Source organism: Pelophylax lessonae (genome assembly GCF_965119305.1).
Source record: "Pelophylax lessonae genome assembly, chromosome: 4".
Taxonomy (NCBI): domain Eukaryota; kingdom Metazoa; phylum Chordata; class Amphibia; order Anura; family Ranidae; genus Pelophylax; species Pelophylax lessonae.
Window position 1 is genome coordinate 613419678 of NC_138771.1, and position 24659 is coordinate 613444336.

General features: G+C 45.4%; 1 protein-coding gene across 1 annotated transcript in view; it reads right to left on the reverse strand.

Moving 5' to 3' along the window:
• LOC309552830 (A.superbus venom factor 1-like) overlaps positions 1 to 24659 on the reverse strand; it is a 360768-nt gene that overhangs the window by 124815 nt on the left and 211294 nt on the right. Inside the window, exon 16 of the mRNA XM_082253740.1 lies at positions 7299 to 7502. Coding sequence (XP_082109866.1) covers positions 7299 to 7502 — 204 coding nt within the window. The remainder of the gene's footprint in view (positions 1 to 7298; positions 7503 to 24659) is intronic.

Here is a 24659-nt window from a genome sequence, read left to right on the forward strand (position 1 = left end):
TGGGGCCTAGTGTGGTTGTGTACGTGTGATATACATACACTTTTTTTGGATCATATTTTCTATTCCGCTATTTAATCAAAAACCTTTGGGGATCAGTTAAATTGGGGGATAGTCTGTGTTGGTACGTGTGAGAGAGATCCACCTTTCCAAGTTGTTGGGGTTCATCTCATACTTCTGAAGATTTGAGGGTGCTGCCTGTTCCATACTCCCCCTACTCCTCATCTAGCCTTTTAGGGGTACAAACAATAGTAATTGGGGCCTAGTGTGGTTGTGTACGTGTGATATACATACACTTTTTTTGGATCATATTTTCTATTCCGCTATTTAATCAAAAACCTTTGGGGATCAGTTAAATTGGGGGATAGTCTGTGTTGGTACGTGTGAGAGAGATCCACCTTTCCAAGTTGTTGGGGTTCATCTCATACTTCTGAAGGTTTGAGGGTGCTGCCTGTTCCATACTCCCCCTACTCCTAGCCTTTTAGGGGTACAAACAATAGTAATTGGGGCCTAGTGTGGTTGTGTACGTGTGATATACATACACTTTTTTTGGATCATATTTTCTATTCCGCTATTTAATCAAAAACCTTTGGGGATCAGTTAAATTGGGGGATAGTCTGTGTTGGTACGTGTGAGAGAGATCCACCTTTCCAAGTTGTTGGGGTACATCTCATACTTCTGAAGGTTTGAGGGTGCTGCCTGTTCCATACTCCCCCTACTCCTCATCTAGCCTTTTAGGGGTACAAACAATAGTAATTGGGGCCCAGTGTGGTTGTGTACGTGTGATATACATACACTTTTTTTGGATCATATTTTCTATTCCGCTATTTAATCAAAAACCTTTGGGGATCAGTTAAATTGGGGGATAGTCTGTGTTGGTACGTGTGAGAGAGATCCACCTTTCCAAGTTGTTGGGGTTCATCTCATACTTCTGAAGGTTTGAGGGTGCTGCCTGTTCCATACTCCCCCTACTCCTCATCTAGCCTTTTAGGGGTACAAACAATAGTAATTGGGGCCCAGTGTGGTTGTGTACGTGTGATATACATACACTTTTTTTGGATCATATTTTCTATTCCGCTATTTAATCAAAAACCTTTGGGGATCAGTTAAATTGGGGGATAGTCTGTGTTGGTACGTGTGAGAGAGATCCACCTTTCCAAGTTGTTGGGGTTCATCTCATACTTCTGAAGGTTTGAGGGTGCTGCCTGTTCCATACCCCCCCTACTCCTCATCTAGCCTTTTAGGGGTACAAACAATAGTAATTGGGGCCTAGTGTGGTTGTGTACGTGTGATATACATACACTTTTTTTGGATCATATTTTCTATTCCGCTATTTAATCAAAAACCTTTGGGGATCAGTTAAATTGGGGGATAGTCTGTGTTGGTACGTGTGAGAGAGATCCACCTTTCCAAGTTGTTGGGGTTCATCTCATACTTCTGAAGGTTTGAGGGTGCTGCCTGTTCCATACCCCCCCTACTCCTCATCTAGCCTTTTAGGGGTACAAACAATAGTAATTGGGGCCTAGTGTGGTTGTGTACGTGTGATATACATACACTTTTTTTGGATCATATTTTCTATTCCGCTATTTAATCAAAAACCTTTGGGGATCAGTTAAATTGGGGGATAGTCTGTGTTGGTACGTGTGAGAGAGATCCACCTTTCCAAGTTTTTGGGGTTCATCTCATACTTCTGAAGATTTGAGGGTGCTGCCTGTTCCATACCCCCCCTACTCCTCATCTAGCCTTTTAGGGGTACAAACAATAGTAATTGGGGCCTAGTGTGGTTGTGTACGTGTGATATACATACACTTTTTTTGGATCATATTTTCTATTCCGCTATTTAATCAAAAACCTTTGGGGATCAGTTAAATTGGGGGATAGTCTGTGTTGGTACGTGTGAGAGAGATCCACCTTTCCAAGTTGTTGGGGTTCATCTCATACTTCTGAAGGTTTGAGGGTGCTGCCTGTTCCATACCCCCCCTACTCCTCATCTAGCCTTTTAGGGGTACAAACAATAGTAATTGGGGCCTAGTGTGGTTGTGTACGTGTGATATACATACACTTTTTTTGGATCATATTTTCTATTCCGCTATTTAATCAAAAACCTTTGGGGATCAGTTAAATTGGGGGATAGTCTGTGTTGGTACGTGTGAGAGAGATCCACCTTTCCAAGTTGTTGGGGTTCATCTCATACTTCTGAAGGTTTGAGGGTGCTGCCTGTTCCATACCCCCCCTACTCCTCATCTAGCCTTTTAGGGGTACAAACAATAGTAATTGGGGCCTAGTGTGGTTGTGTACGTGTGATATACATACACTTTTTTTGGATCATATTTTCTATTCCGCTATTTAATCAAAAACCTTTGGGGATCAGTTAAATTGGGGGATAGTCTGTGTTGGTACGTGTGAGAGAGATCCACCTTTCCAAGTTGTTGGGGTTCATCTCATACTTCTGAAGGTTTGAGGGTGCTGCCTGTTCCATACCCCCCCTACTCCTCATCTAGCCTTTTAGGGGTACAAACAATAGTAATTGGGGCCTAGTGTGGTTGTGTACGTGTGATATACATACACTTTTTTTGGATCATATTTTCTATTCCGCTATTTAATCAAAAACCTTTGGGGATCAGTTAAATTGGGGGATAGTCTGTGTTGGTACGTGTGAGAGAGATCCACCTTTCCAAGTTTTTGGGGTTCATCTCATACTTCTGAAGATTTGAGGGTGCTGCCTGTTCCATACCCCCCCTACTCCTCATCTAGCCTTTTAGGGGTACAAACAATAGTAATTGGGGCCTAGTGTGGTTGTGTACGTGTGATATACATACACTTTTTTTGGATCATATTTTCTATTCCGCTATTTAATCAAAAACCTTTGGGGATCAGTTAAATTGGGGGATAGTCTGTGTTGGTACGTGTGAGAGAGATCCACCTTTCCAAGTTGTTGGGGTTCATCTCATACTTCTGAAGGTTTGAGGGTGCTGCCTGTTCCATACTCCCCCTACTCCTAGCCTTTTAGGGGTACAAACAATAGTAATTGGGGCCTAGTGTGGTTGTGTACGTGTGATATACATACACTTTTTTTGGATCATATTTTCTATTCCGCTATTTAATCAAAAACCTTTGGGGATCAGTTAAATTGGGGGATAGTCTGTGTTGGTACGTGTGAGAGAGATCCACCTTTCCAAGTTGTTGGGGTTCATCTCATACTTCTGAAGGTTTGAGGGTGCTGCCTGTTCCATACCCCCCCTACTCCTCATCTAGCCTTTTAGGGGTACAAACAATAGTAATTGGGGCCTAGTGTGGTTGTGTACGTGTGATATACATACACTTTTTTTGGATCATATTTTCTATTCCGCTATTTAATCAAAAACCTTTGGGGATCAGTTAAATTGGGGGATAGTCTGTGTTGGTACGTGTGAGAGAGATCCACCTTTCCAAGTTGTTGGGGTTCATCTCATACTTCTGAAGGTTTGAGGGTGCTGCCTGTTCCATACTCCCCCTACTCCTCATCTAGCCTTTTAGGGGTACAAACAATAGTAATTGGGGCCCAGTGTGGTTGTGTACGTGTGATATGCATACACTTTTTTTGGATCATATTTTCTATTCCGCTATTTAATCAAAAACCTTTGGGGATCAGTTAAATTGGGGGATAGTCTGTGTTGGTACGTGTGAGAGAGATCCACCTTTCCAAGTCGTTGGGGTTCATCTCATACTTCTGAAGGTTTGAGGGTGCTGCCTGTTCCATACCCCCCCTACTCCTCATCTAGCCTTTTAGGGGTACAAACAATAGTAATTGGGGCCTAGTGTGGTTGTGTACGTGTGATATACATACACTTTTTTTGGATCATATTTTCTATTCCGCTATTTAATCAAAAACCTTTGGGGATCAGTTAAATTGGGGGATAGTCTGTGTTGGTACGTGTGAGAGAGATCCACCTTTCCAAGTTTTTGGGGTTCATCTCATACTTCTGAAGATTTGAGGGTGCTGCCTGTTCCATACCCCCCCTACTCCTCATCTAGCCTTTTAGGGGTACAAACAATAGTAATTGGGGCCTAGTGTGGTTGTGTACGTGTGATATACATACACTTTTTTTGGATCATATTTTCTATTCCGCTATTTAATCAAAAACCTTTGGGGATCAGTTAAATTGGGGGATAGTCTGTGTTGGTACGTGTGAGAGAGATCCACCTTTCCAAGTTGTTGGGGTTCATCTCATACTTCTGAAGGTTTGAGGGTGCTGCCTGTTCCATACCCCCCCTACTCCTCATCTAGCCTTTTAGGGGTACAAACAATAGTAATTGGGGCCTAGTGTGGTTGTGTACGTGTGATATACATACACTTTTTTTGGATCATATTTTCTATTCCGCTATTTAATCAAAAACCTTTGGGGATCAGTTAAATTGGGGGATAGTCTGTGTTGGTACGTGTGAGAGAGATCCACCTTTCCAAGTTGCTGGCCTTCCCGCTCACCGCCTCATATGTGACGTGCCCACAAGGTGGAACTCCACCTTGCACATGCTGGAAAGACTGTGCGAGCAGCAGCAGGCCATAGTGGAGTTTCAGCTGCAGCACGCACGCGTGAGTCGCTCTGCGGAACAGCACCACTTCACCACCAATAACTGGGCCTCCATGCGAGACCTGTGTGCCTTGTTGCGCTGTTTTGAGTACTCCACCAACATGGCCAGTGGCAATGACGCCGTTCTCAGCTTAACTATCCCACTTCTATGCCTCCTTGAAAAAACAATTCGGGCGATGATGGAAGAGGATGTGGCACAGGATGAGGAGGAGGAGGAGGATGAAGAGGTAACATTTCCAAGGCTTTCAGGGCAGTCATTCGCAAGGGGCTCCGAGGGTGGGTTCCTGCACACGCAAACGCCAGGGACGCAATTGTCCAGCAGGGGCACAGTTCTGGAGGATGAGGAGGATGAGGAGGAGGAGGAGCTGGAGGAGGAGATGGAACCATGTTCACAGCAGGGTGGCACCCAGGCCAGCTCATGGCCATCACTGGTGCGTGGCTGGGGGGATACAGAGGACACGGACGATACACCTCCCACAGAGGACAGCCTTTCGTTGCCTCTGGGCAGCCTGGCACACATGAGCGATTACATGCTGCAGTGTCTCCACAACGACCGCCGAGTTGCCCACATTCTAACTTGTGCTGATTACTGGGTGGCCACGCTGCTGGATCCCCGTTACAAGGACAACGTACCGTCCTTAATTCACTCACTGGAGCGCGATCGCAAGATGCGCGAGTACAAGCGCACGCTGGTAGACGCCATGCTGCTGGCATTCCCATCTGACAGCGGGGCCACAGTGGAAGCACAAGGCAGAGGAGGAGGAGGAGGAGGTCGCCAACGCAACCAGGGCACCGCCAGCACCTCAGAAGGCAGGGTTAGCATGGCCGAAATGTGGAAAAGCTTTGTCAGCACGCCACAACAAACAGCAGCACCAGCAGCTCAGATGGAACGTCTTAGCAGGAGGCAGCATTTTACCAACATGGTGGAGCAGTATGTGTGCACACGCCTACATGTAGTGAATGACGGGTCTGCCCCCTTCAACTTCTGGGTCTCCAAATTGGGCACATGGCCTGAGCTTGCCCTTTACGCCTTGGAGGTGCTGGCATGCCCTGCAGCCAGTGTATTATCTGAACGGGTATTTAGCACGGCTGGGGGCGTTATAACAGACAAGCGCAGCCGCCTGTCCAGAGACAATGTGGACAAGCTCACGTTCATTAAAATGAACCAGGCATGGATCCCACGGGACTTTTCCGTACCTTATGCAGAATAGCAATGGATACCGACCTTACCCACCCATTGTTCCATTTTTGCTCTTTCTCACTCTTTTGGGGTGTACCCTCATTTAAAATTTTTGAAAAGAAGCAGTGTTGGCTACCTCGTCCTCCTCCTCAGGGCCAGATTAATGTAGGGGCTATTGGAGCTGCAGCTCCAGGCCCCTACCTTTTATATAGGCCCCGGGTTGGCCATATTCACTGTTACCGCTCTTCTGTCACTTGTAAACACAGAAGTCTGGCTTCTATGTTCGCTTCCCCAGGCAGCACCCTCAGAACCTCCCCACACAGCGTGAAGGCCGGACAAGGAGGGACAGTTGGCGATGCATGGATGTGTTTATGGGCTTCAGAGACAGCATCCCATGTTGAATTAGGCATGCATGGCTGCACCCTTCCTCCTCTGGGTGCATGGCAAGGCACGGCCCTTAAGGCCCTTCAAAATCCTCAGCACCAAGCCCATGATGCTGTTAATCCGGCCCTGGTCCTCCTCCACCGCCGCTTCCACCTACACCGCCCATAGGTGTGCGCAGCCTATTGCATTAAGGTGTGCACCCCAAAGTTGAAATACACATGCATGTGTTTGCCAGCAGGGAGAGTAATGTATCGGGGCCATGTACCTGTAGGCAAGGAGAAATAGAGCAGAGCAGGTCCCAGGGAGATCTTTCCCATCTCCTCACTGGCAATGCTATGTGCCCTAGGTGATTAGGGTGTGCCCAGGCACACCCAGCACACCCTGTGCGCACGCCTATGTCACCGCCACATCCACCACCACCTCAACCTCCCTCCTACTCCATATGGGCCTCGTCCTTCAGAGATGAAGAAGAACATTGTTTTATTTTTCTGTTTTTTTTTGTTGTTTTAAGTTATTTCCCTATCCACATTTGTTTGCAGAGCACTTGCCATGCTCTTAATTACGTTTTGCTGCCATTTGCAGCACTCTAGCCCTTTCCTTTGGTGTTTTAGAGCCATTTTAGTGCCTTAAAGTTCGGGTCCCCATTGACTTCAATGGGGTTCGGTGTCCGGGAAAAGTTCGGTAAAAGTCCGGGACACGGATCTGGACTTTTTTTTAAAGTTCGGCCGAACCCGTCGAACACGGACATCTAGGTGTCCGCTCAACCCTAGTCATGGGTCAAAGTTCTCCACAATGTAAACTAATATGGCCGCTGCGAACCACGCCATATGTTCGCAAGTTCGGCGAACCGCAAACAATCAAAGTTTGCCGCGAACCGACCGCCGGGCGAACCGCAAGGCCATCTCTAATATAGTATAACAGCAGTCCCCAGTGAGATCCTTGTGGAGACATTGATCAAGTGGTTTCACTAATGTAGCTGTTTTGGAAAGAATGTCTTGTATTTGTGCAAAGAACAGTTATTATTGTTAACTAAAAATTCTATATTTATCAGTCAATGATAAAATAATATCTTCAAAAAAGTCCCCTTGGGATGGCATTAGCTTCACATAGACCTACTCTATCTGCCTAAAGATCAAGTTCACAAACTGCACACATTTGTCACTTACCCGTTCTGATGTTCTGGATGGCTTCCTCTCTTCGATTAACACCGATTCGCTCCCACTGGCTAGTAGCATCCAGGTAGATCGTGGCAATCACACTGGGTGTCATGGTAATCATGTTTGTCTCTCCACTACCACGTGGCACAACAATTAATGGATTAAGTTTGGAACCGTTTATGGCATCTTCCACCATTTGAGTGATTGGAGTCCCTAAGGTAAAATGACAAAGGTCTTGAAATTAGTACATTTTGTTTACAATTCATACATAATTGCATCATTCTAAAAGCTGAAAATATGACAATTGATTTGTTTTTCAGTCTGCTTTCAGTATAATAGTACCAAAAATGTTTAACCACTTGCCGACCGCCGCAAGTAGATTTACTGCGGCGGTCAGCCCCCCACAGGCAAAGTGACATAAATATACCTCACTAGCCTGTGAGGCTCTGGGGAGCGAGCGCGCTCCCGCGCGGTCACGGACCCCCCCCGCGCGTGTGACCGGCGGACCCGATGTCCGCCGCTCACTCTGCGATCGTCGGGGGAGAGGGAGAAAGGCAGGCAGCTTGTGTAAACAAGCTGCCTGTCATTCTCCCCTGTGTAGAAACACCGATCATACGGTTCTACTATGTAGAACCGTTGATCAGTGTAACTACAGCTCAACAGACAGCCAATCACAGTTAGAGTCACGCCCCTAGGGACACACACAGCCCCTCCCTCTCAAATAAAGTTAACCCCTTCACTGCCAGTGTATTTTTACAGTAACAGTGCATACATATAGCACTGATTACTGTAGAAATGTCACCGGTAACCCCAAAAGTGTCAAAAATGTCAGTCAAGGGTCCGATCTGTCCGCCGCAATGTCGCAGTACCGCAAAAAAAAATCGCAGATCGCCGCCATTACGCGTTAAAAAAAAAACAACAAAAATTACAAAAATCTTTCCCTTTGTTAGTAAACGCAATAACTTTTGCGCAAACCAATCAAAATACGCTTTTTGCGATTTTTTTTTTACCAAACATAGGTAGCATAAAACAAATTGGGCGAAAATGTTAAAAAAATTTGATTTTCACTTTTTTTTTTGGGGGGGGGGGGGGGGAATTTCATATAAAAAAATTTGAAAAATATTGTTATTTTTGCAAAATTGACGCTCTTTTTTTGTTTATAGCGTGTGATCAAAAAATCGCACAAGTGATCAAATACCACCAAAAGAAAGCTCTGTTTATGGGAAAAAAAGGACGTCAAATTTGTTTAGGTACAGCGTCGCACGACCACGCAATTGTCCGTTAAAGTCACGCAGTGCCGAATCGCGAAATACCCCCTGGTCAGGAAGGGGGTAAAACCTTCCGGGGCTTAAGTGGTTAAAAAAAACAGTGCTACACACTGTTGCAGCCATTCTGGACCCAAATAAAGGTGTCCCACTCCCTATTAGCTTCCCCTATATGGTAATGAAGAGTTAAAGACATTCATTTCTGTAGAGAAATCTTACTCCCTGACTTTCTGAGAGATGTTAAAAAGTTTGTGCAGCCATCCTACAAGTGTTTGTTTACTCAACACTGTCCTAGACAGAATTTGCATTTAACCTCCTCAATAGATGGGGTAATTTGTCCCTTCAAGACTGTAGAAGGTGTTTTTTTTTAAATGACCTTACTGAAATAACTCAAATATCTACTGTAGAAAATTACTTTGACCCTTCTTTTGCCCAGGGTCTTACACAATGCTAAGTTATATTACCAACAGTGATGCATGGCTGGAGAATGGGGTTGAGCGAACCCGGTCTGTATTGTTCGGGTTCATACCGGACTTTTGGGTAATCGGTACCCGGACCCGAACCAGAACATTTCACTGTATGTTCGGGTATTGTCCGTTGTTCGGTAACGTTATTTGATGTTTTGGCGCGGTTTTAATGGCGCGGTTTCAACAGGTGCAAGGCAGCCAATCAGCAAGCGTTTAACTAGTGTGCCCTAGAAGCCATCACAGCCATGCCTACTAATGGCATGGCTGTGATTGGTCAGTGCAGCATGTGACCCAGAGTCTATATAAGCTGGAGTCACATAGCGCCGCGCGTCACTCTGCTATAACTATACTTGGGAGAGGTTCCTGATATTTCTGCTGAGGGAGAGATAGGAGATTACTGTAGGGTCAGGCTGGAGATTGCTTTGAGGGAAAGCATAGGAACAATCTTCAATAATCATACAGCGATCTACATTGATTTGATTGTGTGGGGGTGCAGTGCACAAACTTTTTGCCCGGAGGGAGAGATAGGAGATTACTGTAGGGTCAGGCTGGAGATTGCTTTGAGGCAGAGGCGTAACTAGAACCTTCAGGGCCCGATGCAAGAAACCATGAAGGGCCCCCCAGACCCCTGGCCGGGGCCCTTCCCTTCAAGCCCGGGGCTCTTCCCACTAATCCTGGGGCCCTTTACTCTGGTTGCATGGCCTTTTATTATGGTCCCACAGCAGGATCCATTCACAAGTTCTGCAGTGGGCCCCCTTCCTGCAATCTTGGGCCCTCCCCACAGTGGTGCCAGGGCCCGGTCGCAAGTGTGGAGGGAGAGATAGGAGATTACTGTAGGGTCAGGCTGGAGATTGTTTTGAGAGAAGGCATAGATAGGGACAATCTTCTCTAATCAGACAGCGATCGACATTGATTGTATTGTGTGGAGGTGCAGTGCACAATCTTTATGCCCTGACCTGAGCCCGGTGAGGAGGAGAAAGGAGAAAAAAAAACTTTTATCAGTCTGTTAGGTGGTTGGCGTGTGGTGCTGCACATTTAATGCAAGCTCAGTGCATATGTGTCTGCTTAATCAGCATTTAAAAAAGAAAAAGAACATTTTCCTTCATATTTAACTTTGACATACAGTCTTTAGACAGACACTGCTTTTCTAACCTGCTCTTCAAAAAGCACCAATGTAAGGGGAAAATAATTATTTTTCAGTATTTAGGGAAAAAATATTATTTTTCAGTTTTTCATTCAAAGGGGTTTTTTTTTTATTCAACAGCGGAATAGAACAACAACAGTATCCAACCTGTTAGGCGTGCGGTGTGTAGCGGGCATTTAGTGCAAGCTGAGTGCATATGTGTCTGCTTAATCTGCATTTAACAAAGAAAAAACTTTTTTCCTTCATATTTTACTGCGACTTACAGCATTTAGACAGACACTGCATTTCAAATCTGCTATTCAACAAGCACCAATTAAGGGGACAGTTTAAGGGGACAGATTTTCATTCATACGTTACAGTGCGATACACCCATTGCATACTGTTGTATTCCACTTTGCAATAAAAACACATTTAGGGGCAAAAAATGTTGATTGCGGCCCCGTCCGCATATGTTACAGTGAGATACACCCATTGCATACTGTTGTACTGCGCATTGCAATAAAAAAAAACATTTAGAGGAAAAAAAATTGCTGGCTAGTCTGCATATTTTACTGTGAGATACACCCGTTGTATACTGTTGTTCTATTCCGCTATTTAATAAACACCCATTTAGAGAAAAAATATTAAATTGCGGCCTTGTCTGTATCTGTACGTGTGAGATACACCCGTTGTATACTGTTGTTCTATTCCGCTATTCAATAAACACCCATTTAGGGAAAAAAATGACATTGCAGCCTATTCTGTATCTGTAGGTGTGAGATACACCCGTTGTATACTGTTGTTCTATTCCGCTATTCAATAAACACCCATTTAGGGACAGAAAGATATTAAATTGCGGCCTAGTCTGTATCTGTACGTGTGAGATACACCCTTTGGATACTGTTGTTCTATTCTGCTATTCAATAAACACCCATGTAGGGGACAGAAAGATATTAAATTGCGGCTTATTCTGTATCTGTACGTGTGAAATACACCCTTTGGATACTGTTGTTGTATTCTGCTATTCAATAAACACCCATGTAGGGGACAGAAAGATATTAAATTGCGGACGAGTCTGTATATGTATGTGTGAGATACACCCTTTGGATACTGTTGTTCTATTCTGCTATTCAATAAACAATAAACACCCATTCAATAAACACCCATTCAGAAAGATATTAAATTGTGGCCTAGTCTTTATCTGTACGCGTGAGATACACCCTTTGGATACTGTTGTTGTATTCTGCTATTCAATAAACACTCATTTAGGGGACACAAAGATAATAAATTGCAGCCTAGTCTGTATCTGTATGTGTGAGATACACCCTTTGGATACTGTTGTTCTATTCTGCTATTCAATAAACACCCATTTATGGGAACATTAATAATTTTGCAGCGTTTGCTGATTATGTTACTGTGAGATACACCCTTTAAATTTGTTTGGCGTATCTCCTTCCACCACCGAGGATTGCAGGGCGCTTCAGTTTGCCTCCTGTTGCTAACTCCTCCTACTCCGCTTCCTCATCCTCTACCGCCTCCGCATCCGGAGCAGTGATCATTTCCAGGGCTTTCAGGGCAGTAAAATTGTGAAGTAATCAATTTATATATGATTACCTATAGCGCTTGCTTAAATAAATATTAATAAAATAAATAATTCTAACACTGTTAGATTCAAACTTATTAAAGTACATATATAACCCCGTGATCTGCTAGAAGTAGTGAAATAAATAGGTATACTTCACATATACATATAAAAATAAATGAATACAATAATAAATAAATATATATATATTTTTTTAATTTTGCAATTAATATATATAGTGCAGGAGGTGTAAAATACTCTCATAAAAATGTGCAGAAGTTCATATGCAAAAAAAGTTAATGTTTAAAATAACGTGACTTCTTGATAGTGAAAGCTCAAAGTAGATAAATAAATAAAGTGCACAGTGAATAGTGCTAGGTGCTGCTGTGATAGGTTTTCCACTCTATCCCTGGTGTCACTCCTTGTGCTCCACTTTGACAAGATAGAAAGATTTCACACTCGCCAGATCGCGTGGGCCCTGTGTGCCTTACGACACTAGGACCATTAGAGCTTTGTGACCCCCGGGGCCGGGATGCGTTCTCTCCAGGTAGACACCTTCTCCTACAGCAACGCTCCTCCTGTCATCAACCTCCAATCAGGGATGTATGTAAAAAAAGGAAGGTCTAGATAGTGCAGTACCGTTTTTTTTTCAAACAAGTAAATTTATTGCACAGTATCCAGATGAGCCATTACAGGATCCAAATATAAATAAAGGCAATAAAAGCAGTAAAAAGCAAGAGAAATGGGGATAAAATTGAATAAACGCCGTCACTGGTATGAGCTGCTGTGTGAAAAGCAATACTTCCAGTTTGCGTTCCACCGAGCTCAAGTGACGTCATGACGTGCATTCTACCTAACGCATTTCATCATTGGCTAGACGTCTTCAGGGCAGTCATTAACAAGTGGCTCCGAGGGTGGGTTCCTGCACCCACAAACGCCAGGTACACAATTGTCAAGCAAGGGCACAGTTCTGGAGGATATCGAGGTGGAGATGGAGGAGGAGGAACCATATTCACAGCAGGGTGGAACCCAGATAATTGATAACAACAGATACTACACTTGATCTCCGAGGGTGGGTTCCTGCCCCCACAAACGCCAGGTACACAATTGTCCAGCAAGGGCACAGTTCTGGAGGAGGACGAGGTAGAGGATGAGGGGGAGGAGGAGATGGAGGAGGAGGAACCATGTTCACAGCAGGGTGGCACCCAGATAACTGATAACAACAGATACTACACTTGATCTTAGCCAAAAGGTCGAGACTCGAGAAGCGATGCTGGTGGCATTCCCACCTGACAGCGGGGGCGCAGTGGAAGCACAAGGTGAAGGCAGAGGTGGAGGAGGAGGAGGAGGTCGCCAACACAGCCAGGGCACCACCAGCACCTCAGAAGGCAGGGTTAGCATGTATGAAATGTGGAAAAGATTTGTTGGCACGCCACAACAACCAGGACCGCCATCTGTTTTCTTTTTTTTTAAGCCCCTGGTGTGTGAACACACTCAGACTATCACCCGGTGGGTGCATAAAAAAGTGCACACCAAAAAAGTGAACACACAAAAAGTGCACAGGGGGTACACATGGTCCTTGACAGGGACTGGGGTACTTACACTGGCTAACCTGGCCGAAACCAGGTAACCCAGTTCTTTAGGAGGTCTGCTGAAACAGACCACCCAAGTACTAGGTGGGGCTCTCCCGAAGAGAGACCCCCATGAGAGAGTGCGAACCAAGCCAGAAGGCCATATCCACCCCCTCCCAAGACTTTCGGGGACAGGCCCAAGGACCTACACCCTACTAATCACACTGTGAAAAATAAAGTGTACCGCCACAATAAAAAACACAAAACGTGAGACACACAACACATAAAAGTGGGGAAAGGGATAGTGGAGAAATGCAAGGTTAGTGCCACGTTGCAATACTATGGCAGGCCCTTCAGCCAGGAATAAAAAAATCCTCTGGTCCTGACTCCTGACCAAAACGCCCGGCCCAAGAGGCAGGTGTGAAAAATGTGTGCAGGAAGTGCAGTGTCCTTGGTGCCATACTCATAGTGTTGCCATCCACCGTGAATTATGGCACCCCTGGACTGCTACTCCAGGGGCACATACTCCACAGGCTTTTCAGAATCCCGGTACCTGGCAAGACCAGTGCAGCCCGTCCCTACCAGAAGGCCTCAGAACTTAGACAGCTTTGGGAGAGCCCGACCCACAACCAGGGACACATACCTTTTCCAAGGCCAGACTCAACCCAGAAGGGAGAAAAAAGACCCCCCCCCCCCGCCATCACCGTTCCTTATCATATACCATATACAGTTCCTTACCGTTCCTTACGTACTATACACGTACTGAATGACGGATCTGCCCCCTTCAACTTCTGGGTCTCTAAATTGGGCACATGGCCTGAGCTTGCCCTTTACGCCTTGGAGGTGCTGGCCTGCCCTGCAGCCAGTGTATTATCTGAACGTGTATTTGGCACGGCTGGGGGCGTTATCACAGACAAGTGCAGCTGCCTGTCCAGAGCCAATGTGGACAAGCTCACGGTCATTAAAATGAACCAGGCATGGATCCCACAAGACTTGTCCGTACCTTTTGCAGAATAGACATGTATACCGGCCTTACCCAGCCATTGTTGTATTTGATCTTTCTAACTCTTTTGGGGTGTACCCTAATTTAAAAAGAAATAAAATGAAAAACAAAAACCAGTGTTGGCTACCTCATCCTCCTCCACCGCTGCTTCTACCTACACCGCCACATCCACCGCCACCTCAACCTCCTACTCCATATGGACCTCGTCCTCCTCCTCCTCCACCGCCACCGCCACTTCCACCTACACCGCCATATCCTCCGCCACCTCAACCTCCTACTCCATATGGGCCTCGTCCTCCTCCTACATCATTCAAGATGATTATTTTTTATTTTTCTGTTTTTTATGTTATTTTAAGTTATTTCCCTATCCACATTTGTTTGCAGAGCACTTGCCATGCTCTTAAGTAGGGATGAGAGAACGGTTCGGGTCGACCATCGGTTTCGACCCGAACATTGGGTGTTCGAAATGCGGCCGAATTCCGAACTTTTTACGGTAAAAGTTTGGGATTCGGTCACCAGAACCGTCCACGATGAAAAGGGACAGGAAGTGGGCTTTGAAAGCCCATGATTGGCCCAGAAACGTCAGCAAAAGCCAATGAGGGGGCAGGAGTCTGCTAGGAACGTGATTGGAGTGACTACGGGGACCAGAGGCCAATCAGGAGTGAATACTCCCCCCCAGTATATATCATAGCCCCACCTAACCTCTAGCACTGTAATACAGAGGCTGTGGAAGAGAGTGGAAGCATTTGTGTTACTCCTGCTTTGTTACACAACGTTTGCTGCATAGCCGAGTGCTTGTAAAGCTCCATATCAGCAGAAGAGCATTCAGCTTACAGACAGTCAGTGTAGTTAGAAATTCAGCGATTGTGCTGTTTGTTTGAGTTAGAAAAAAAAATAAAAATTAAAGGGGCAGCGTCAGTTAGAAATTGTCTTCTGCTGTAAGGGGCTGTTCTTTTAGTGTGGGGAAAGGGATATGCAGTGTAGTTAGGGTACTATATACCACTATAGTTAGATTAAACAATCTAGTTTTTGTAGGGATAGTTAAAAGTGTCAGGGTTCCGTCTAGTGAGCACGTTGCACTGCTGATATATCTACAGCAGGTATACGTGCTTGCTAGTCAGCAAAATACATTGCAGCGATACACACATCTGCTGTATTTAGCGACAACTTTGGGTCGCATAGCAGTGTGCGTTTTGCAGGTGAAATTCACCGCGCAGACTTGCCAAAGCCTCAGTGACAACTTAACGCCTGTTCTTGTAAGCGTTAAGTCCACTGTGCAAAAGGCTTTGCTACTCTGCATCACACACATCTGCTGTATTTAGCGACAACTTTGGGTCGCATAGCAGTGTGCGTTTTGCAGGTGAAATTCACCGCGCAGACTTGCCAAAGCCTCAGTGACAACTTAACGCCTGTTCTTGTAAGCGTTAAGTCCACTGTGCAAAAGGCTTTGCTACTCTGCGTCACACACATCTGCTGTATTTAGCGACAACTTTGGGTCGCATAGCAGTGTGCGTTTTGCAGGTGAATTTAACTGCGCAGAGTTTCCAAAGCCTCAGTGACAACTATGTCAGGTAGACCAAGGAAAGGCATACGTGGCCCTGCTGCGGAAAGGGGCACAGCTTCTAGGGTGTCTAGAGGCAAGGGTGGACGTGGTGGTCAGTCCTCAGCCAGGCCACCATTGCGATTGTTCTCCCGCAGTGGCAAAGCTATACGTCCACAGTACGTACAGGAGGTGGTGGACTATATTACCAAACCCTCATCATTGTCATCATCTGCAACTACAGTGACCCAGGCAGAGAAAAGTGGTCAGTCTTCTGCAGTTGGCAGAGCAAATAAAGATGAGTCCATGTCCACCTCAAGTCCTCCCTTAGACCCAACTTCAGACATGGCAGAGGAGTCAGCTGAGCTGTTTGACTACAGTGTCGGTCATCTACTCCACCTGATGCTCAGTCCTTAATGGAGTCTGATGTTGGGTCTGAGGTTGAGGAGGAGGAAGAGCAAGAAAGAGGGGAGAGCAGACGGCCCACTCCATCTAAGGCTGCATCTGTTGTCTCCCGGGCCACGCCTCATGCTCAGTCCTTTATGTAGTCTGATGTTGGGTCTGAGGTTGAGGAGGAGGCAGAGCAAGAAAGAGGGGAGAGCAGACGGCCCACTCCATCTAAGGCCGCACCTGTTGTCTCCCGGGATACGCCTGATGCTCAGTCCTTTATGGAGTCTGATGTTGGGTCTGAGGTTGAGGAGGAGGCAGAGCAAGCAAGAGGGGACAGCAGACGGCCCACTCCATCTAAGGCCGCACCTGTTGTTTCCTGGGTCACTATATAAACCTCTTCTTGCTGGGCCTTTTTTTGAGACATCTCATGCAGATCGAACAGTTGCGATCTACAAGATTTGTCATAAGGGAATAAAACGTGGCAAAAATGTCAACCACTTGGGTACAAGCTGCCTAACCAGGCATTTGACAACCAACCACTTGGCCCTTTGGCAGGAGCATTTGAAGAACCCGCAAAAGGGCCAAAGATCGGTCAGTCGGCCTCCTAGTCCTCCTCACGCTCCTCCTCTTGCTCCATCTGCACATCAGTCTGTCCCTGCTATAGTCACTCGTCACCTGTTGGCAGCCTCCACTGACAGGGATGATGATATAGCACGCAGTGTCGCATCTACCTCCAGCACACCACCAGCTGTAACATCTAGATGGCAAATTTTGATTCCACACATGCTGGAACGAAAAAAAAAGTATACTCCCCTCCACCCACATGCCCAGCGTCTAAACAGTAGTTTGGCAAAACTACTGGCTCTGCAACTCTTACCATTTAACCTGGTAGAGTCTGCTCCCTTCCGCGACTTTGCAAAATGTGCAGTTCCACAGTGGCAGGTGCCAAGTCGGCATTACTTTGCCTGTAAGGCCCTGCCATCCCTATACCAACATGTGGAAGGCAATGTAGTGTCGTCCCTGGCCAAGTCATTCAGCCGTAAGATACACCTGACGGCTGACACTTGGTCAAGCAAACATGGGCAGGGACGGTACATTTCTGTCACTGCTCATTGGGTGACAATGCTTGCCAGCTGAAGGGATTGTAGCCAGAACGCGGTGCTGCAGCCAGTATTGCCCCCACGTCTGCAAACAGCTGGGGGTGTCGCTGATCCTGGTAGATTGATCACTTCTACCCCCTCCTGCTCCTCATCCTCATCCTCCTCCATGCCCTCCTCTGCAGCATGGTCCTTTGAATATGATGAGGTACCACGTAAGCGTTCAAAGGACTATTCTATGTCTCAGGCCAAAAGGTATCACGCAGTGCTGCAGCTTGTGTGTCTAGGGGACAGACAGCACACTGCCCCTGATATTCTTGGGGCTCTGCAGGCACAGGCCCAGAGGTGGTTGACACCACGCAAGCTGTAGCCAGGAATGGTTGTTACCGATAATGGGTCAAACCTGCTGGCCGCCCTTCGGCAGGGAAAGTTGACCCATGTGCCATGCCGGGCGCATGTCCTGAATCTTGTGGTACAGCAGTTTTTGAACTTGTACCCCGGAATGCAGGATGTGCTAAGGATGGCAAGAAGGGTGTGCAGTCACTTCAGGCGGTCGTACAGTGCCACTGCACATTTGGCCGAAGTGCAACGCCAGTTTCACCTGCCGATACACCACCTCGTCTGTGACATGCCCACCCGCTGGAACTCCACCTTGGCTATGCTGCAGCGCCTGTACACGCAGCAGAGGGCCCTCAATGAATATCTCTGCGAGTACGGCACTAGCACTGGCTCAGCATGTCTGGGCTTTTTTTCGCCAGTGGCTTTTGATTAAGGATGCATGTGCTGTCCTCTCACCATTTGAGGAGGCCACAAGGATGGTCAGCCGGGACAGCGCATGCATCAGTGACACCCTACTGGTACTGTTTTTGTTGGAGCACACTCTGCGTGGCATTATGGACAGGGCACTGGAGGCAGAGCAGCAGGAGGAAGAGGAGGACTTCCTTGCCTCTCAAGGCCCTCTTTATCCTGAGAATCCTGACCCCATTATGCCTAGCTCCCAGAGGCCCGAGCAGGATCCAGGGGTGGAAGAGGAGGAGGATGATTCTTCTGGAACTTTTGCAGTTTTTGAGGAGGAGGAGGAGGAAGACATGCGGCAATTTGCAAGGCCTAGTTTGACTCCCTCTGGACACTTTGGAGTAGTACATGGCTGGGAGGAGGAGGAGCACATAAAAGATCATGTCGTTTTGAGTGACCCGGAGGAGTCAGCTTCTCAGGCCTTTGCAAATTTGCGACGCATGGCAAACATCATGCTTCAGAGCCTGCGAAAGGACCCCAGAATCAAGGCCATTAAAGAGACTGACCACTATTGGTTGGCCACCCTACGTGACCACCGGTACAAGTCAAAAGTCTCTGAGCTTTTCCCATCCACCCAGAGAGTCCACAGGATCAAATACCTTGAGGACAGTCTCAAGAGGATTCTGGTGAACACGTTCCCCGACTCCCGTAGGGTGCAGGGGCGGGGACAACCTACCATGGACTCTACTGCGGGTCACGAGAGGAGCGTTGGAAAAGGCGTACGGTTGACGGATGCCTTTCGGTCTTTTTTTAGACCTCACTGCCCAGGCCTCTCAGCTGCCACATTGCATTGACAGCGTCTGCATCACATGGTGGACGATTACGTCAGGGCACAAAGTGACACAGAGGGCTTTTCATGTGATGAATCCAATCCACTGGCATACTGGGTTTTAAGATTAGACCACTGGCCAGAACTGGCCCAATATGCCATGGAGTTGTTGGCCTGCCCTGCTTCCAGTGTCCTATCGGAACGGGCATTCAGCGCAGCAGGAGGATTCGTCACACACCATCAAACGAGACTCTCCACCGACTCAGTAGACCGTTTGACATTCATTAAAATGAATCAGTTGTGGATATCAAGCTTTGATGCACCTGATGCAGACCTTGTAGACTAGTCTATCATTGCGATGTGGCTGCTGAGCCTCAGTTTAAGCCTGGACCAGGGTGCCAACCTCCAACCCTCCTCTCGTTCTGTTTAGGTTCACAGAACCTCATTTTAGTTATACCAAAAATATCATGTTTGCGCACCTGTTCCACAGGTGCACACCTTCATAGTTTTGTGGCCTTCTGCAACACCAGCTCTTTGGGCTTACGGTGGGGAGGCTCCGCCAAACAAAAAATACCATGTTTGCACACCTGTTCCACAGGTGCACACCTTCATAATTTTTACGCCTTCTTCAACACCAGCTCTTTGGGCTTACGGTGGGGAGGCTCCGCCAACACCAAAAATACCATGTTTGCACACCTGATCCACAGGTACATATCTTCTTAATTTTTATGCCTACTTCAACACCAGCTCTTTGGGCTTACAGTGGTATGGCTCCACCAACACAGAAACAACAATTTTTGCGCACCTGTTTCACAGATGCATATCATTGCAATTTTTTTCCTTACAAAGGCAATTATTGCCTTCATGACCAGCACTTTCATAAGGGTTATGGTGTCAAGGCATCGTCGGCACCACCAAAGGCCCAATTTTTAACCACTTTACCCCCAAGCCTATTTTTGACACTTTTTGTTTACAAGTTTAAATCAGTATTTTTTGCTAGAAAACTACTTAAAACCCCCAAACATTATATATATATATATATATATATATATATATATATATATATATTTTTTTTTTAGCAAAGACTCAGTAGAATACAATGGCAGTCATTGCAATATTTTTTGTCACACGGTATTTCAAACGCCATTTGTTTGGAAAAATTATGAAAAATCCCATTTCACTGCATTTAAAAAAACTAAACAGTAAAGTTAGCCCATTTTTTTTTGTATATTGTGAAAGATGATGTCACGCCGAGTAAATAGATACCCAAAATGTTGTGGTTTAAAATTGCGCACACCCGCGGAATGGCGACAAACTACGGTCAATAAAACTCTCCATAGGCGACGCTTATATTTTTTTAAAGGTTACCAGTTTAGAGTTAGAGTGTAGCTCTTTTTTTTTTAATTATTGCTCACACTCTGGCGATCGCGGCGATACCTCACATGTGTGGTTTGAACAGCGATTTCATTTGCAGCGCGACTTCCATATACGTTTTCTTTCGTGCGCGAGCTAACGGCGACGGGGGTGGTTACATTTTTTTTTTCCTATTTTTTTTTTTTTTTACTTTAACAGGTTTAAAAAAAAAAAAATCTGATCACTTTTATTGCTGTCACAAGCAATGTAAACATCCCTTGTGACAGCAATGTGCAGTGACAGGTACTCTTTGTGGAGGGATCAAGGGTCTAAAAGACCCTAGACCCCTCCACTACACTTCCATGTATTCAAAACGCCGCAAACTGCATTTTTGAATACACTCGTTTTTTTAATCTGCCGCCTTTAGCAGCAGAGTAACCCGGACGTGACGTCATGGACGCCGCCTCCGGGTTACGTCATTGGAGACCCGATCGAAGCTGCTTCTGGCTTTGATCGGGACTCCATCCAGCCGGCGGACGTGCCGGCTGGATGCTTGGGTCTCCCGGTGGGACGGGAGACCCGGGCAAAGCCAAGGAAGGCGGCGGGAGGGGGGACGTCCCCTCCCGCTCGCCGGGGTAACGATCGAGCAGCTCCCGAGCCGCATCGGTCATTACCGCCGGAAAGCCGACCGAAGGCTGTAAACATCGGTACCGGGGTGATGTCTCTGGCTAGAGGCATCACCCCGGTACAACCCCGCAAATCCAGCTGACGTAGGTCTACGTCGCTGGTCGTAAAGTGGTTAAGCATCCTTTACTTCTATTCAAAGTCAAGAGACAACAGCATTCATCCAAAACATCTCTAATCTTGTTCACTGTGCACTACATTGTGGCCCCTACCCCTAACCCTAACCCTCAACGTGCATATATGTCAGTTTCTTGTGAGAATTCAAGTTAAAGTGCACCAAACACCATTTTACATGAAATAAAGTGCATCTATATACATCTTGACTTCTTGAAAATATTTGGTAATAATAGCCCCATTGTGAAAATACACCCATTAATTATATCCACATTTAAAGAGACAGCACCTTTTTCCAAAAAAAAATCTAATCTTGTTTTCAGTGCACTGCATTATGTCCCCATCATACACATTGGCTGTGCAGTTGATTAGGAGCAAAAGAAAGGCGGGGTTAAGCAAAAAGTCATTTTTGAAGGTTTGGCATGCTATAATTCTGGTTCTGGACACGCTACAGAGCTGAAACTTAACAGGTACACTTTTTAGACCCCCCAGACACTAAATCCAAAGAAATCTCATTTTTTTTCCAAAAATGTTTTCAATAATTGGCTCTCTATCAAAAATGACAATTTGTAAGAACTTTTTTTTGCCTGATTCATAGTCCATGGGGCATGACCCAGAACCCTAGGCACTTTTTAGGGGCATTTATTAGGTTTTAGGGCTTCAAAATGGTGTTTTTGATTCCCGAAGTTTGGGTCCCGTTGATTTCAATGGAGTTCTGGAATCCGAACCAAACTTTTGGGAAATTCGGGTGTTCTAGTCGAACTGAACTTTTCAAAAGTTCGATCATCCCTACTCTTAAAATGATGTTGCTGCCATTTGCAGCCCTCTAGCTCTTTCCATATTTGTTTTAGAGGCATTTTAGTGCTCAAAATTTCGGGTCTCCGTTGACTTCAATGGGGTTCGGGATCGGGACAAAGTTCGGGTTAAGTCCGGTTCATGAACCCGGACTTTTTTTTTCAAGCTTGGTCGAACCCGCCAAACTCGGACATCCAGGTGTTCACTCAACTCGACTGGAGAACAATGTACCATGCAAGGCAAGCTTAGATGGTCAAGCCATTTCAAAGAAGATGAAAAACTATGCTGCATACACATTTTTTTTAGATAAAATTGCAAAATGTTTCACGAAAAGTTTTAATGGCAAGACAAGTAACATATAGCACAATCTATATGACAGAGTTACTTAAAAATATTCAACACTATACATGCAAATGTTTTTGAAATTGTAAAGCTATTTGGCAGTTGTCCCACTGTCTGACTAGTCCTGAATCATAGTATGTGTGTGAGAGATTTGAAAATAAAGAAGACAAATAAAAGTGAAAAATTAATTCTATTATTATTATTTTAATCTTTAATTTCTAAAAAGTGACATGAGATCCAGTGGCTTGAGATTTGAGATATTTGTCTGATTCTGCTGTGTAGCAACACAACAACCCAACAATTCATGACTCATTTATATATTAAAGTGGAACATCAGCCAAAACATTTATTTTTCTAGCAAGAATGTTGTTACTGTTTGCTTTCCTTTACTTCCTCATACAGTGACCATCTATGACTGTGACAGGAAGTGAGGGGGGGGGGGGGATCTTCTCAGCAGGCATTTGGACTACAGTAAAAACCAACAGAGATTTTAATCCTTTCCCACTTTATCCCAGACAAGAAAAAGTTGCAGTTGGAGTTGCCCTTGAAGTGAGCAGAAAATGAGAACCTATTCTAGTTTTCAGCTTAGTGAAGGACTCCAGCTAAAATACAAAAACACCAGTAAAGGAACATGATATCAAGTTGTGTATTCTGGTTGATATGTGATATCCCTTCCCATCAATTAACATTTCTACTGCTATTTCCTTCAGTTAGATGTTGCCCTCAGCTATCCTTCCCCACAAAGTACAATTTCTTCCAATCAAAGGAAGTAGAGGGATGTTGGCATGAAGTGTATTGTTGGCCAATGACTACCATAATCACATAAAAACTGAATATTCTCTCTCTAAGCATGCTGTGAGTGGCTAGAGTATTTATTTACAATTTGCATGAAATTCTTCCATAAAATAATACCTGTCAATTTTGCTGGCAAAAGATCAATGTTTACTAAACTAATGTTTCGTTTTTCTTACTTGGCTAGTGTCTGACTCTTCGGTTTGGGAACTCTGAAGTCACCGGAAGCCTTACAGATGCTGCCCCAATACCTGCCTGAAATTACACATGCTGCACAGTTGGAAGTACGTGGGCAAGGTCAGGCAGTTGTTGGGGAAGCAACTGTCAGACTCTAAGTGTCCTCCAATAACTGACTCTCAAGTTGAAGGATAAGACACTTGATAGGTAAATAATGCTAAATATTTGGGCAAATTTACAAGTAAATACCATTTATATTAATTTAAGATAACTATTTAGATGGATTGCATAATGATTCTCCTAACCAATTTATTACAGGTCCATAGCCAAAAGACAGCTACAGCGTGACTCTCTTGTTCTGCGAGGGTATCCGTGGATGTCCTCCCAAAGTGTGCCTTCCATGCCTCCCCTGGGGCGTGCATCAGGCACTAGTGATGGACAAACATCGGCTGGGGCGGTTCGTGAACGTCAGCTGCAAATTTTCTCAAAAGTCAGCGAACCGAAAGTTCGCGGCGGGCCCCATTGACTTTAATGGGAGACGAACATTAAAAACCTTTAGGTCATATATGCAGCCACAAAAGACTTACTAGCTGTGCACAGATAGTCCCAGCACAATGTCATAACAGAAGTATTGCAATTGGAAATGTTGCCCTAAATTTTTTTATTTTTTTTCATAAATCAGCCAGAACTGATAGCAGCCGGTAAATACATGTCAAATACATATAGGGTCCATTCACACATCTGTAAAATGGATCCGCATCCATTCCACAATTTGGCAGAACCTTTACAGACCCATTGATTTTCAATTCCAGTCTGAAAAATTAGGCATTCACAGGATAAAGAAGTAAGTGTCGGCCATGAAAGGCCCCAAAAATTAGCCCACATGGGTTTACCTGACAGCTAAGAACGTAGTATTTGGTGGCTGGAGTTACATTAGGCATTCACAGGATACAGAAGTAAGTGTCGGCCATGAAAGGCCCCAAAAAGTAGCCCAAATGGGTTTACCTGACAGCTAAGAACATAGTATTTGGTGGCTGGAGTTACATTAGGCATTCACAGGATACAGAAGTAAGTGTCGGCCAGTATTGGCCCCAAAAATTAGACCACATGGGTTTATCTGACAGCTAAGAACGTAGTATTTGGTGACTGGAGGGAGGTACATAAGGCATTTACAGGATACAGAAGTAAGTGTCAGCCAGTATAGGCCCCAAAAATTAGACAACATGGGTTTACCTAACAGCAAAGAACGTAGTATTTGGTGGCTGGAGGTACATTCGGCATTCACAGGATAAAAAAGTAAGTGTCGGCCAGTATAGGCCCCAATAATTAGACCACATGGGTTTACCTGACAGCTAAGAATGTCGTATTTGGTGGCTGGAGGTACATTAGGAATTCACAGGATAAAGAAGTAAGTGTCGGCCTGTATAGGCCCCAAAAATGAGACCACGTGGGTTTACCTGACAGCTAAGAATGTAGTATTTGGTGGCTGGAGGTACATAAGGCATTCACAG